Below are 16,676 nucleotides of genomic sequence, written 5' to 3'. Positions count from 1 at the left end.
GTAAATCACTGTATTGACATTTTTGTGTTTGTTTTTAAGCAGCTGTGAGGTGAGGATGCTTTTTGTTGGTGCTTTTTTTTTCTGAAAGTAAACTTATTCTAGGCATCTGAAAATATTGAGAGTATTGAGTGGGCTGTTCCTCTGCACAGACACAACAAATATGATGTTACAATGAAACTTGAAGGCATAGTTTTATTTTTGGAATGTATTAAAGACAGACAACCTCAGTGTTTCCCATAATTTAATCATAACAAAATCTCATTTTACAATACAAAAAATCAAATAAATATTCAAATACATAAATAAACAGTGAAGGAAGTACTTAGGTTTATAATGTCACAATGCTAGAAAGAGGCAAATCACAGTCACCCAGGAGATAATCTCTTTTCAGGGTGGACATTTTGTTCACCACTTTGAAGCGAAGGGACCGCTGGCTGAGGTCTTCCTCTGTGATACTATCAAAGAAGAAATCCTCATTGAAGATTGGATTACGGCTCTTTCTGATGACTGTGCTGCGCTGCTTCTGCACTTTTCCGGGAACCAGAGAGAGGCTAACGCTGCAGTTGATAATCTTTGGGTCTACAGAGAGAGGATAGAGGCCCTCAGCGCTGATCAGTCGAACCCGTAGTCTTTGGTTATCCGAGCAGTACTCTGCTGAGAGTCTCAGGCTGCCGTCTTTCCCTATGGGTACCATTCTCTCCTTCATTACCCTCTCTCTGTGCAGAGTCAAGTCCATAGGGAAGATGGTTGGCGGTGCCAGGCTGTAGCTACTGGGCAGGCCTTCAACTAACCCCTCTGATGCCCTCCTCATGACATTGGGGCTATTGTCTGTGGAGCTGCCTTCATCCGTGGACAGGGAATTGTTCCTGGACACCATCGCCTTCCTCATGTTCCTTGACAACAGCAGTTCATGGCTGAGTGCTTTGAACAGGGAAGACTTGGCAGGGCACCTGGTCAGCAGCGGCGAGCTGAAAGGAGAGGATTCGGTAGAGGAAGTCGTATCGCTGTCCAGAGTGGTCTGCCAGTTCAGGGTGTATCCTCTCGGGGAAAGCCTGGAGGTCAGGGAGTTAAGGCTGAAAGAGGAAGGTGAAGAGGAGGGCGAGGTGGAGGAGGAGAGTTTGGAGCACATGCTGGATCGACTCTTGGGCAGCAGCAGGGGAGAGGAGCCAGGATCAGAGTGGAAGAGCGACTCCTTCCTCCTCGTGTGGGGGCTCTCCAGTAAGGTGCAAAAGCCGTAGCAGGTCTGAGCTTTGGCCAGGTGTGGAAGGGACAAGGCGGCCTGGCTATGGGGATCTGCATTGGTCGTCTCTTCATCACTGCAGCCATCGCAGGGGTTCTCATCCACACTTTCCACCTGGATAATGTGTGGGTTGATGGGCTCATGGCGTGCAATCTCTATCTCAGGGCCAGCCCTCTCACAGAGAGACACCTTGATGCGAGCAGCTCGGCTCTGCTCCGTATTCCTCATCTCCTGCAGGGATGGGATCGTTGGCGGGATGCAGAACTCAGGGATGTTGTCAGGGGTGATGACGTTGGGACAAAGAGAAATCCTTTTGAGTTTGTCACCTTTTTCTCCAAACATGATGTCGCCGATTTTAAAGCTGAGTTCTGCTGATGGGATAGGCAGGTTAGATCTCTCCACTGACACACGGATCTTCTCCACCACCCACATGGGTCCTCTGGTAGAAATTAGGAAGCTCTGAAAAAAACAAAAGGACATCTCAGATGCTGCATTGTGTTTAAAATCAAACACACAAAAAGTCTATAAAAGAAAATTGTATTATAGTATCTACAAGCATTAACTTTCTTACCTTATATTCTGAAGATATGAATAATCCACAAGGCTGTCCTGAACAGAATGGACTGAGGTTCAGAGGGAGCAGACGGAGGTTCTCTCTTGTCAAGACCTGCACATCTGTGGCTGTTTGAGAGACCAAGACAGTTTAAATGAAGCAGGAAATCAGTGAATCTAACACACGCCCCCTGCGCTGCTCCAACAGGATCCTCCCTCCCGCCTTGGCCACCGGTTCCCATGGAAATATCCAAACCACAACAGATCTCGGTGCCCACTGTTGTAGCCACTGTGCTGTTTTAGCAAGATAAGCTTACTACAAGTGCAGAACAAGTGTTCACAAACAAATGGCAGGCTTTCACATGTTCACATTCACATGTTTGTTTTTCCATTTATTTAAATTAGATGGTGTGTGTGACCTTCTTGTGTGAACATAAACAAGGTGATCTGATAAGATAATGATTCTGGACAATTTTACGTGTACCTTTTAGAGGCACGAGTTCAAGGAATACAGCTGACCTAGCTTTTGCTGAGAGCTACAGGTCAATCAGGCATCTGCCTAAAATGTGTTTTATTGAAAGTTACAACTTAGTCCTTGTGGTATTTAAATAAATATGGCAAGTCCTATTGGTTGAACTGGTCTGTATTAGTTTATCCCAGTACTTCATTGCTCTATCAAACTCACTTTTAAAAGAAATATTTAAACTCTGGACACATTTTAATGCCACATCATCACTTCACTTTCTACATAGAATTTATATCACCACACATGTCCCAATCATTCAGCTGGATATAATATTTGTATAGTATATGGAGTATAGTGAGTATAGTGTATCTATTCATGAACCAACACGTCACCCTTGCTGAAGGGCCGCTGAAGGCAGGGCAGACCACAATGTCTCTTTATCAGAGATACGGTTCCTGAAAGGTCAACATCCGTGTTAAAAAGGACAATGAGAGCATTGATTTATATACGACCACACTGAGCATTGCGCCTTAGGTCTGTAACCTTTATTGAAACATTGCCATGTCAGTGCTACCCTCTTGTGGTGGGACACGAAGCAGCTGTAGTATGAACGATCACCAAAATGATGATGATGATGATGCACGACAGAAAGCTGGATTTGTGGCTCGTCTGCACTCAATCTGCTGTAACTTGGCAGTCACTGTATATCATCCTCCCCAATAAACAGACAAACAAATAACTTTTTGACACACTTAAGTAGTTGAACTGAAAAAAGCTGCTTGTCTTTGCATATTTACAATAAAATGCTAAAACATCAAGCACATCCCTTCAGTCACTTTAGTTTTTGTCCCTTGGCTTTTCTCCGCTCTCCACTGAAAAGCAGTAAGACCTTCTGTTAACATGCTCCACTCTGCTCTGCCCTGGCCAAAGTTCAAGTGGAGTGACTTGGTTACCGTGTGTAACCAGGCACTGAAGAACAGCATGATGTCACTGCTAACAAAATACCAGGAAAAGTGTCCTAAATGGGGCTACTTCTCAGAAATGTTGACCAAAATGTTCAAGCAGTTCAAGCGTACCTCGTGAAGATTTTGTACCTCTCAAAACCAAGTCAAGGATATAATGAACTGAGGTGACTTTGAGGTGACTTTGATCACAACATGCACATGATCAGACACACAGTACTCATACTGTGGGTCTTGGTGTGAGTCTGCTCTGTGGCTTTGCAGTTTCACCTAATGTAATACAACATGCATAGTAATTGGCAGGAGGAGAAGTTCTCTGTCGTCTGGTTGCTATCAATAATAGGTTTTAGGAAGTAGCTCAGCACTTTCTGGGATTTAGAAGAAGGGAAGTATGAATCTAGCTCTAATATCCTCACAGACCAGAGAGGCAGATGATCAATCCTCCTATGATGATTAAAGGAGCACTGTGTAGTTTTGGGGAAGAAATTTTAATCTGAAGAGAAAGATCTGATTTTTTTTTTTTTTTATACCTAAACAAACTAAATAAACAATCTGACCTTAAGTCTTACTGTTTTACTTTGTTTATATGTGGCGGACCCTGCCACGTTTCTAGCTTCGAACAGTGTTCTGGGGACCTTATTTTCCTCTGAGAACAGCTTGTTTATTCAGTTATGGAAAAAAATAAACATTTCTTAGTTTGTTTTATTACCTCATTACTATTAACTTTAAATTTTTTTAATTCTGAGTTTAAATTTCTTCTCTAAAACTACATGTTGCCCCTTTAAATATGTAGTTGATACATAACACTTCAATTCAAACCCTCAAGTATCTCAGTTGCATGGATGTTTGAACATCTCCATTAGGGGGCAGTACATGCTCAGGTAAAAACAAACAACAGCACACCCACTAAGATGATGAACTGAGAGGGAGATGTTAGTCTCACTGAAACATTAAATATACTCCAATTAATAAAGAAAATAGTTGCAAAACTGGAAGATTATCTCCTCAGGTGCTGAACTGGAGTACAGAGTGTATGAATCCATAAGTCAGCTGGGCTAAATCCCCTCTCCAACAGCCATGCATTCTTTCAGAAAATCCCTAAAATAAACATGTTCTTGTCTGGGAAGCCATTAGTTTGACATGTACTGCATGGTGTCTCCCTGTAGACAGGATCCCACTTATCTATTTAAACATCATCTCCCATGTGCCATCGTGGGATAATAAAGCACAGCCACACTGCCTGTCCCTCCACTGATGGTCGCCCTGCTGACACGCTTTCGGCAGGTGTACTTGACTGCACACATTCAAAGCACTTTCAAAATAAGAGTCATCGGAGTCTTTTCGTGCGCTCATCTTTACGCGATTGTCGGGTGTATTTTTTATTTTATTTTATTTTTTTTTATCTCGCAGGATTATCTCTTGAATCTGCTCTTGAGCCGTCCAATCCTCGATGTGGCTTACATGCATGACGATCAGAAAATCACGGGTGAGTGTGTGACGCCGCTTCCTCTTTTCGGCGCATAGATATGCGGTCGTTTTTTTTTTTTTCTCTCCCTCATCCCTCTCTCCACTGTACGATAAACGAGGAGGGGCTTGATGCCGTGGAGGAGGCAGGCAGGCAGGCAGGCAGGCAGGCTGAGCTGACCCGCTTGCGGTGTGTGTCGCCTAGCCTACATCCAAGCCGGGTCGCATGCATTAACGAGTGACAGACATCAGGTAGGATCTCGCCTTCATCTTTCTTTTCTTTCTTTTCTTTTTCTTTTCTTTTTGAAATAAGCTGCTTGTGTTTTAAAAACCCTGGCGCCGTGCTTGAAGGTGCTTGTTCCTCCCAAACGGGGCTCTCACTACACGGAGGCGGACCGCTCGATGTTGGCTCAGCAGAAGCGCTGAAAACATTTCACATTAACAGCCTGCGGGTCGACCCTTTTTTTTTTTTTTTTTTTTTTTTCACATGATCGGTGCGATGTGCTCCACTTCTCCATCTCCCCTGCTCCTCTCCTCTTTTTTGGGATTTAACATCTGTCGATTTGCCTCATGTGGCGCGCTGTTACAAGCCTGTCAAATCTAATTTCTTCGCCTAATATGTGACTGCCAGCTTTTTGACATTGACAGTATCAGAGGTAACGAGATGAACGTTTTTCATTGACCTACTTGTTTGGCGATCTTGCTGCATGTTGAACAATCGGGGTTGCTCGAATTTGGTGCTTAGAAGTGGGCTAAATAGGCAACTAATGCTGCTCAGCTCCAGCATCCCTGCTGCTCTGTACTGTAACTTGGACTTGACCTGAATGTTATCTGGATCGGCTCAACATCAGAGCCACATTTACGATGTGAGGCTGTAGTGCGCATGCATGGATGTGCCCACTGATGATTTTACAGAGAGAGAGAGATACTCTATAATGGTCAGTTTGGTCAAGTTTGTTGAGCTCAGTAATCCTGCTCTGCCTCAGTGATAAAAATCTGCTATTTCATGAATCCCAGTAGAAGAATTCCTCCTTTTTTTTTTTTTTTTACCTGACACCTGCAGAGGTCATGCTCACCTGGATGTGTTGCTTTCTCCACCAGCAGGGAGGGGCGGGCAGGGTGTCCACTGAAGGACATGTCTCCTTAACCTGCTAGGCCGCCCCTGCTGCCTCACACAGATGTATGTGCTGCACTTGCAAAGAGGCATTTTATGAGCTGTGACCATGTGGTGGTTTCACACAGGTACAGGGCATTAACTGTTCGGAGAGCACAGTGAGTGTGAGGTGATCTGACCGCACAGTAAACCTGCTTTTTCCATGGTCTGTTCTCTTCATGTTCTCATTTACTGATGAAGCAACTGTTTGAAAAATGTCACCCCACCCTTCCTCAGCGTAGAGCAGCTGAGCATTTTCCACGAGAGGCATCTTGTATATTAAGGGTCAATTCAAGGATACTCATGCCGTGAGAGGGGTTCCAAGCCAGTGTTGAGGAGTGACATGTTTTACCCGAGTGATGGCACTCAAAAAGTCGAGCTGTATCAGCATGATGCAGACAGCTGTGATTCGGGATGGCTTTATACAGGAAGGCACCACTGAGGGTGCTAGGGATTTGATTCCTAATGGGAGCACCCATACTAAAAATACTCCCTGGTGGTACTGTAAGGCACAAGGATAAAAGCATCCACCAGCCATACCGTAGGAATATGGGCTCCTCGTTTCATCATTTCTACTAGAGCTGCACGATATGGTGAAAAAAAATCCTATTGCAATTCAATTATTTTGCCAGGTTTTGAGTGAGGGCGATCATTTTTGCATCACAGTTTTCATTTTCTCTATCGAGGCTATTAAAATCATGGTGATGTGACATTTGTTGGGGTCTGTATCAAACAGAGATGTTTTCTCACATCTGGAGAACATCTCAGTACTTCTTTATAATCCTGTTTTGTCAAAAAAAACTGAAACGTCTTGCGATATGGATATTGCACTAGACCATATCATGATCTCAATTATATTGTTAATTAATTGTGCAGCCCTACAGCCTATCGTGACGTAACCCGCTAGTTTGTGGAGTGCAGTTTTGGTGCCTTAAGGTTTTGGAGCCAGTAGTGACAATATTTGGACGAGTGTGTGGAGCTCTTTCCTAACTGATGGTCGACGTGGTAGCTAACCAATCATAAGGTCATTTGTGATTTGCATATTGCATTTAGCAATATTGCGTTTTGGATTATATTGCGATTAATTGTGCAGCCCTAAGCAGAGCCTGACCGATATATCAGTAGGTGAATATTATGGCTGATATTACCACACATGGAAGGCTCAGTTTCTATAATATGCGATCTTTAAGTTTGCTGTTTCAGGCACTAATATTATTTAGGCCACAAAGTTTATTGCTAACTGTAAAATATCCTGCCTCCATCACATATCTTTGTCACAATAAGCAACATTGGACAATATATCGATATCGGACTTCTTTACTTTAGCCTTAATTTCTACACAGAATTCCTCAGTCTTACCTTCATGTGTGTAAAGTGCCAATTAAATGCTAGATGGCTGCTTCTTGCTTTGCTATTTTCTGTCTTTTTGAAAAGTGTGCAGTCCCTAAAGTGTATATAAGGTGTCTCCAGACTAAACGGGTTGGATTTTGACAGTTGGAGGTGTCAAGCATCACCAGTTTTGCTTTGGCGCTGACGTCTGCTTCATGCGTGATAGGATAGAAGTCTCAGCGACTTGCTTTACCTCAACAGAAATACTACAGCCATGAACTGTTTCTGCTATAAGAAATAATGACAGCTGGCCTTCATGCTTACATGTTCTGACTTACATCTTGAGTACCTTATCAATGATCCATAATGATAAGAATGTCGAATTACACATTTTTGGGATTTTTAGATATATTTGATCCATATCTGGAATATATGGTAACATATTTTTTAAGGGGGTACATGATTAAATCAAATGTGCATCACTTCTATTGTCTAGAAAAAAGCTTTGTTGAATGGCAGATTGTCAAAATGTGCCAATAGAGAATAATCTCCAGATTACATAGTGCTGGAAAGGCTTTATGAATTGCAAAGACCCTTTCCTTAAAATGGAATTGAGCAGGATTGTCTGTAGGATTAATGTATTTACGTTGAGACTAGCCATAACAGATTTGCTCATTGTGTGTGCATATATGTGATTGTTTTTGTGTCAATGGAAGGACACAATGTTTGCAGCAGTAAGAGCAAATAACATTTTGCATTCAGGTATGTCATTTTGTGCAATTACCGGAGCTATGTAAATTTCAGCAGTGCATCTATTGACTCACAATATGAGCTGTTTGCTGGCTGATCTTAAATACAGAGGTGGAGACATACTCCATTGGAGAATCTACAATAAGTACTGTACTCTTTCCCACTACACAGTTATAATTAGATCACAGCAACACCAGTGTCACAAGCTCATATGCAGCATGCGTCTGCCAGCGGCATCTGATAGAGGCTCAGTGTTCCATCAAACAAAACACTAGATGCTATTCACAAGACCCAAGGTTAGAAAGGCAATGTGTGTCCGTTCGTAAGCTTGTGGCTAAAGAAATCTGAAATATTTTCAACTAGAAACACAAAAAAGTAGCACAAATGAGTAGATATAGTCAAGATTCTACATTTCCCCCCCTGTCGAAGCTTTTAAAATATTAAATACTGCAATTTGGCTTCGCAGCGGTAATTAAAACCAAGCACTATTTAAATGGTGCCTTTTCCCACTGATTGCCAGCTATTGAAGAGGCCATTACCACAGTGATTCTGTATTATGGGCAGCTATTAAGGGTGTCTCCGCTACAACAACTTTACTTCATGCTTTCAACTTAACACTTAATTTACTGGGAATCGCAGGTCTCAAACATGGTCTTATGAAATGTACAGTGCTTTCAGTTAGCATTCCATACATAACACCAACGAGGCCACACATTCCCATGTATTTAAATCCACTAAGTGTGAGAACGATTTGTTAAGGACAGTGGCTCGACTGTATTTCTGCGCTGCTCATTAGAAAGTGATTTTCCTCTCAGCTGTTGCAGTTGCTCCGTCATCAAGAATACGTTCCTGGTTGGAATTCCCTAGGAAATGTTCGGTCGAGAGGCTGGGAAGTAAGGGTATTGAGAGTCACCCGAGAGTGTGATTGTTGAACCATATTTAATGCATGAGTGTGTAGGAGGTGGAAACTAAAACACACCCCATGCTGTCGCTGTGACCCAGCCTTTGTGTTTCATGTCTAGCAGTGGAAACAGATCGCTCTCTGCTATGCATTTTCTCTCTGCCGTCGCTGTGATCACAGCCTCTTTAGGGCCTGGCTCGCGTCCAGATCTGTTTCTATAGAACGAGAGTCGGATGTATAAGCTCGCTGCCATTCTACTACGTCAATCTGAATTCATAATTTCCGGTATTTTTCCCAACAGATGAATGTGGCAGGCAGTCAATATGTGAGAGCTTTAATGCAGATGGGCCTTTTTTTCCCATTAGCGAACACTTGACCACATTCCCAATGTGCTTTCAGATTCAGATGAAGGTTGATCTCACTTGTAATTAAAGATCATGATGAAATTTACTGCACGCTTGATTAATGATTGTCAGCCATTATTATGTCAATGCATTCAATGCCAGTATATCCACAGGTCACTCAATTGTTGATCCTCTTGATGTGTAGCAGTTTCATGTATTACAGTTTTATTTTACAACGGGTTTATTTTATATCTACAACAACATAAATGTTTTTTTTTGTTTTCCTGAAGGTAGAAAGCAGTTAATTGTTATTTCTTCTTTCCATTTGTGATCAGGTCATCTGATGTATGCAGCGTCATTTATTAAACGTAAGCATGAAACAAAAAGTGGCACTATACATTTAACACGATCCTCACAAAGCTGGCACTGGAGGCTCATAGAGTACTTACCAAGTATTTACTGTCCATGTGGTCTAAACCGACGGGGCTGTGCTAGTGATGTGTAAGCAGACTCAAGAAGTAGGTCAGTAGATGCCGCCGTGGTGTGTTTCAGGTCAGAAGGCAGTGGCACAGCCCGTGGCACTTCTCATCAGCGGGTCAAATGCGATGTCAGTTTGAAGCGGCGGACGACAGGTCTGACTCTCAGTCGTGCACGCATGGTCCCAAAATTGGGTTAGCGGCATAAAATAAAAGATGTGAGGGTTCCCTGAGCACCAGCTGTCAGCTTAAGTAAATAGCTGTCGACTTACCTTTTGGCTGCCTGGCTGCTTTTATATGTCCATGTTAGTAAATTTACGTGCATTTTGTCAATTGTGCTTAATTCAATTAATACTTCTTCACGTAATCTCTTTTGAGATAGGTCTATTATTTTGTTGAAGTTTAATTTAGCAGTGAGTGAGCATTTGTGCTTAGGTTTAAAATAGCTTTTGTGCAGATTGCACTTTATCAGCATTCAATTGTACTGAAGAGTCAATGAATAGGTGTGCAATTAATGCTTCTTAATTTAGCTGGGAAAGGTGTTACTGCTGCAGATACACACAGAGTCTGCGTGGTTTTAAAGTGGAACCGCTCCGTTCTGGTGTTACAGAGGAATGATCAGGAACATGACCCACTCTGGCTGAGGCGAACTGATTATCAGTGGTACAGATCATGTGATACATGTGCTAAACATCATGTGATGTATAGCCTCCTCTAAAAAGGGGAGAGTGGTGGAACGAAAACTCTTTTGTCTCCAACATGTCTGTTTCTATGTATGAGTGAATAAAATTAAGAATTTGGAAAGTACTAAAGGAGCGGATGTACATTATTATGTTAAAGACAGTATTTTCCTTTCTGTTCTCACGATGCTAACTGCTGCTTTGGGCTTTAAGAGGACAGTTTATCACCTGGTAGTCTTTGTTGAGGTATAATGGCTGCTTGTGCCCAGCCGATAGTCACCTCGTTGTAACATGCCCAGCTTCCTTTCACTCTATTGTAGGTATGAGTGCTCGGAGCATCTAACTGCCAGGAACCATCTCTTTGTTGAGAAGTGTATTTGAAGTTGCACTCAAAACAAGATTGTGCTTTAAGTGTTCTTGTGTCTTCTAAATGAATGTGTTTTGCGGCATAATCAAAGAAACGTTATTACTCCTGTATGTATGTACAGTACGCTGTATATGTTCAGAGCTTCATTAGACTATGTTGTTATTATTTTGTGTTTTTTTTGGCCAGCTTCTCAAAGAAAGCACATTAGAGGCGCACTCTCAAAGGCTCTGATGGGTTTCATCAGCATGCTGGGAGTGTTTTTCACTGGCAGGGGGTCTCCGAGGAGCGCCACAGGAGCCAGAGGTCAATGACAGTGGGGCAGAGATCCTCGAGATCGAGCCACTTGCCATCGATCTGCATCAATGATACATCACAGCCAAATACAGCTGAGTGGTAGGGGTCCTGCAACATAGTACATTTCAGACATTAATCTCTTGATGAGACAATGAGTTTTTTTTTTACACCCATGACACATATTGATAAAAATCAAGGAGCACCATGTGAAGTTATCCCAGCCTGTAAATTGCACGTGATGGGAGACATCCAGAGGTTGAGAGGCTTGTCCAATTTTCGGACAGAGGGAGCAAAGGCTAGCAGCACCGGGACAGAGGCGAGATGGAATAACAGACAGATGAGGTAAACAAAATGATATTGCAGCTGAACGGCACCGCTGATCTTGTTTAAGGGAGGATTGACAAGGCAGTAGTCTCACATCAAGGTTAATTGAGGGCCATCAGGTCCTTTGTGTGTACAGCAGCTGTCAGGCTGTTTTTGTGACTGCCCAGGGGAAAGGACTCTCCTGTCTGAAGAGCAGCACTGAAATTACCGCTATCCTCTGCTCTGATCCTCTGCAGGCTGCCATGGTTGCTGACCGAGCGAGATCTCTCTCTCTCACTCTGTGTGTCTCTCAGCTCACGGCTGTGTAGTGTCAGCACCTTGAGTCTCAAAGAAGAGCTGTGGACCGCTCTGACACACTCTTGTCGAAATGATTTCATATTGGCCTGGCGAAAGAGCTTTTAGCAACTGGAAGCTGTACTGTATAAGTGATTGTGTTACTTTAGCCTTGTGTATTCTGCTCATCAGCAGTGCAGTGACCTTGTGTTAAGGGCAGAGGGACGCTCTGGTTACCCTCAGTGGAAGGCGATATATAGGATTACATTCGTCGCCCTGTTTTTGGAGATGGAATGATAAAGTTGACTCAGGAGTCAATGACATGATTGGTGCTCTTCATAAAGACCTTTCTGACGGTGTTCATTTTGAACTTGGATGGGGAAGCTGTCCCTGGAAGAGCCAGTGCAGCCAAGATATACTGTGCTGTTGTGCACAAAGCTATAGGCTGCCACATGATTAAAATCTCTAATTAATCAATGCAGTCATGCAGAGGGATATCTCACAATCTAGTGCTTATTAAGGATTCTTGTCATTTTCCGGCTATAAATAAATGAGAACGTGAACGTGAAAGTGTTTGTTTATAATAAGTCTGTTGTAGCAGCAGACAATTGTTTTTGGCGACAGAGTTACCACCTAGCTGGTGTCCCTAGCAGAGCATGTTGCCACTAAAGAGCCACATTTATTCCAGTATTAGATTTGACTCACATTGGTCAGAAATGTAGCAGGAAACGCAAAACCGGAAATACTAATTGGCAACTTTACTGACAGCTTAGTCATAGGAAAAAAATAATTGACAAAAAAGACTGTTAGCTACTGAAAGCTGGCAGTGAATGTCGTTTTGTGATGCGACTGTTTGTTAAGGCTAATTGTGTTTTTGCACAGCATTTTATATTGGTATGAGAACTTTGGCTTCTTTTGTAAAGTGAAAAGGGTTTTTATAGAACAAAATTATATTTATATAAAGTCCAGTGTGTAGGATTTAGGGGGATCTATTGGCTGGTAATATTCTTAATTATGTTTTCATTAGTGTATAATAATCACCTTGAAATAAGAACTGTTGTGTGTTTGTTCCCTTAAAATGAGTCTTTTGTATCTGCAGAGGCAGTGGGCAAGCCCCCAGGAAGAGCAGCGGCAGGCTTTTAAGTCAATTGGACATAGTGGCCAAACCGTGTAATTACAATGACTTGTGATGCGCATGTGCCCAAAAAGATTTTTCCCATGAGCTTATATTGTGAAAGAATCGGCTGTAAAAAGGTAGATCATATTTTTGAAGTGTCACAACCTCAGTGAAATTAATTATCGATCCATTCGGTCTGATAACATTTGGATAGTCTAGAAGAGCTGCACGATTAAACCATTTTAACTCCAATCATGTTTCCAGGGGGCTACACTGGAAGTTAGCTAGAAGCAGAATCTCCAGTGTGCACGTTCTATAGGCCCCACAGTGCGAAAGCTATGGGGTAGATGCAGAATTTTATACACATGAAGTCAAAGTTTTTTGGCTTCATACGCCACTGAGAAACTTTCAGAGTAACGAACAGGCCTTCTGCTGCTGTATCAACTTCTCATTATATGTCCATGGCAGCAGGCCCAGAACGGACAAACCAAACGCGGACACTGTGGGGGGCTGAGATGAGGGGTATTTTGTTGGTTGTAATCTGCAGCCTCATCACAATTCTGCTAAAACGTGCACACTGGACCTTTAAAGTCAGGTATTGAAACAAAGTAGTATGAGAAAGTTTTACATGATACTCTAGTGACTAATTACTTGGGATCAAAAGTACAGCATCTAACATCTGTTAACTTTAAAACTCTAGGATTCATCTGCTCTCTTAATGCATTAAATCAACCTTAGTTGTTATGCTGATCCTTTGGGGCGAGTGCGACATAAATTCTAAATGGTCTCTCTGGGACTAAGGTCACCCGGCCTGATGGCACAAAATCATTAGCAGAGGAGGAAATTTTAATTCAAGTCGGACATTGATTATACAAAGTCCTGATGTTTCATACTGTAACCTTGTTTGTCGGTACGCTGTTGTTCTCCGGGCTGAGCGAGAGGGGAATATTAATGCTGACTTTCTCCGGAACATGAATTGTCTGGCAAATCAGAACCTACGAGCTGACTTGAGTTTGTGTTCAATTTCCTGTTACCATGTCAGCAGCCACTGAAGTGAGGGACAAATCAACATCCTCCTGAAGCAGATTCTAATACCACCCCTCATCTCTACATCTTTATGCCCATACATCGTGGCCTGTCAGTGACATTGCATGACATCTAACGCTGGATGAGATTATCATGCAGAGAACCTGTGGATTGATACCTTTGCTTCCTTGGTATGCCTTCTGCATCTTGTGAGATTTTTTGTGTATAATTACACAGAACAGAAAAAAGGACAAACTAGCATTCATTCATCTCTTTAACATATGAATCATAACATCATCTGGCCTGTACAGGGGAAGAAAGAGAGCGACTCCAGGCTACAGGAGCTGTCAACACAGGCAACAAAACTACCATATCATGTGTACATTGTCTGTTTGATTGTTTCCCCTCCATTATGCTCTCTAATTTCTTCCCTGTGGCTATTCTGTCGTGACACTGGCTCAACCTGCTTGCAAACATGTGCAGTACGATTAAAAAAAAAAAAAGCCATTCAGTAGAATAATTATGTTATTTATAGAAGCATTGTCAAATTTAATCCACAGCTCTGACTCATGTCGTCAAAGACATCAAAACAGGCGGCCATTGTTTCGTTGATGCCTTGCTTGTTCAGTACAGCATAAAAATGAATGGACAGTGCTTTATGTAAGATGAGACATTATGTTGAAAAATGTCCTAAATAGGGCAACCATTATATGCTTACTCTATTCATTTGCTTGCATGTTGTCAGAGACAGCTTCCCCAGCTCTCAAGCTGTAAGAATTGCTCCTTTTCATTTCTTGAAAGCATCATATCTGGACTGTTAATAACTGTGTGCAGTATTAATTGGTTAAAGCAGTGGGTACTTAAACAAAGTGACAGCTGAGGAGCTTTGATTCAAAACCCCTTATGAGCTTTTCTGTACGAACAGACGGGAGTTCTGTAACAATAAAACAGCCCTGTGTGCTACCAATACAGCTGATGTTAAAACTATAAGGAATAAAATTATAAGGAATAATCTGGTCCGAGTGAAAAAAGGGATATTTTTAAGCAAATTTAAGGTTAATCATGATATGTGACTGTTAAATTTGGCACCAATATGGGCATCGGAAGGCACCATCGGAAGGCTCAGGGCCTTCCTCAATTAGGTTGCCTTCAGGAAATATGAGTACTTTGATAAGTTTGACTCAACACTTTCTATACACCGTATTCACGTGATTGGTAGTGAAAAACCTCCGCTTAGCAAGCTGTTTTAGATTGCCTTTGGCAACAATTGATATATAGGAGCAGTAAAATATGCTTTAAGAAATGACGTTTCTCATTTCTAGATAACACTGTGAAAGCAGCGTAGTATCCACGGATCGCAATGTCTTTTCCAAATAAACAAACCTTTTGGCCCCAATTTGGCTCCATAGAGTGCTGCTGGCACCTCGGTAGATTTGTTAACATCTCCATGAAGTACTGAAGTATGCGTCATATTTCTGTCAATGCAGTTGGCATAGGTGAAGAGGGTGATGTTGATTTTGGATTACTGAGGACACTTGTGCAGTCACATAGTGCCTAATTCCATGGCATTTGAGGATGACTCGCAGGCCCAGCACACATGGATCAAAGCGTCTTCTCTCTCCTTCTGTCACACACGCGAGCCGACAATGGACACACAAACTCTCTTTTCATCTTCTGTTCAGTCTGTAAATGCTATATGGGGAATATATGAAAGCATAGAATATTTTGTATGTGTTTTAGGACAGGAAATGCGGCATCATTCTGTGGATGTTGTCTGTCTTTACGTTCGTACACACATTCATGACAAATCTCCATCACTGAGTTAGACTGACCATGTCTCAGCTACTGCACACACTCATCATTGTCATTACTAGAGGGCTGCTGCAGTATTCACTTTTATCAAGAAAGTATCAAAACATCTTCTCAGACTGATGGATGTGAGCAAATTGCTAGGGGTGCATGCAGTGTGTTGTTCCAAATATTTCTAAAAGAATATGTAATGAAAAAAAAAAAATCAAACAGCAAGCAACAATACATGGCACAGTCTGAGAAGTGCTTTTTTTGTAATCTAATATTAGAAAAGTGTTGAATCTGTTTTTTGCCCAAATAGAGATGATGTGTGTAAATTTAAAATGATACGGTGTTAATTTCTTGCCACCATCACCATCTGTTCAGTCCACTATATGGCAGCTGTTTGCTTCTCTCTCCGTTGAGTCTTTAGTTTCTCCTCAGACAGGAAATTGATGAGCCCGCAGCCAATGGAGGGTAGCTGCCCACCCGCAGTGGACATGCTACCCCTGCGAGGCTATATCACCCACAAGATGACACCCTCTCGCCCCCGTCTGGCTTGGAAGGAGTCGTATAACATCGCCAGGTGTGTGTGCCAGCCTGAGGTTAAGGGTCATTCTAGTACTAATGACCACGGCTGGCGATCCTCCCTTTTAAAGACAGCATTAAGTGGCTGACGTGCAGCTTGCTGCCTCTGGTAATTCCTCATTTCCTCTGATTTGTTTCTGCCGCGTCTCATTCATTATCCATGCTTTCTGCCCTTTTCATAATCCAAAATCAAATGTAGCGCTGCCACATGTGGGATTATTGATGCTGTTATTTAATGACTGTCAGGATCTCTGGCGTTTATTTGTGATATACGGCCGACGGATGTGAAGAGCTCATACTGGGAAACATGCACTATATTTACAGTTTGATTTGATTTCTCTGGGCCTGGGAAAAGGCTGTCATAAATTACAGGAATCTCATGGAGCGAGGCACTGTGAAGCTTTATAAATTCCCCACTGGGAGTAGGGACAAAGAGACGGTGGAGGAGGCTGTGCTCTGAAAGGCCGATCTGTATGCAACTTCAGTGGGAGACAGCATCCTTGACACATGGCACGAGCTCAGAGACATTGCTTCGAACGTGGCCGGCTTGTCATTTATGGGCGGCTCACTCTGCTCTCTGCC

The 16,676-nt window shown here is 42.4% G+C and overlaps 2 protein-coding genes across 2 annotated transcripts in view; one reads left to right on the top strand and one right to left on the bottom strand.

The window, feature by feature from the left end:
• Nucleotides 1-328: 328 nt before the first annotated feature.
• c2cd4a (C2 calcium dependent domain containing 4A) lies at nt 329-1,672 on the bottom strand. The gene has a single exon (XM_073471287.1). The coding sequence runs from the start codon at nt 1,670-1,672 to the stop codon at nt 329-331; it is 1,344 nt and encodes a 447-aa protein (XP_073327388.1).
• Nucleotides 1,673-4,866: 3,194 nt separating this feature from the next.
• Nucleotides 4,867-16,676, top strand: part of tln2b (talin 2b) — a 95,005-nt gene continuing 83,195 nt past the window's right edge. The window contains exon 1 of the mRNA XM_073472491.1: nt 4,867-4,936. The gene's annotated coding sequence lies outside the window, so the exon portion shown is untranslated. The remainder of the gene's footprint in view (nt 4,937-16,676) is intronic.

This window comes from Pagrus major, chromosome 8 (assembly GCF_040436345.1).
Source record: "Pagrus major chromosome 8, Pma_NU_1.0".
Lineage (NCBI taxonomy): Eukaryota > Metazoa > Chordata > Actinopteri > Spariformes > Sparidae > Pagrus > Pagrus major.
The sequence above is the reverse complement of the archived record's forward strand: the minus strand, read 5'-3'. Positions and strand labels throughout refer to the sequence as shown.

Excerpts from the sequence above, each read along its gene's own strand:
- c2cd4a (XM_073471287.1), bottom strand. The coding sequence starts at position 1,672 with ATGTGGGTGGTGGAGAAGATCCGTGTGTCAGTGGAGAGATCTAACCTG.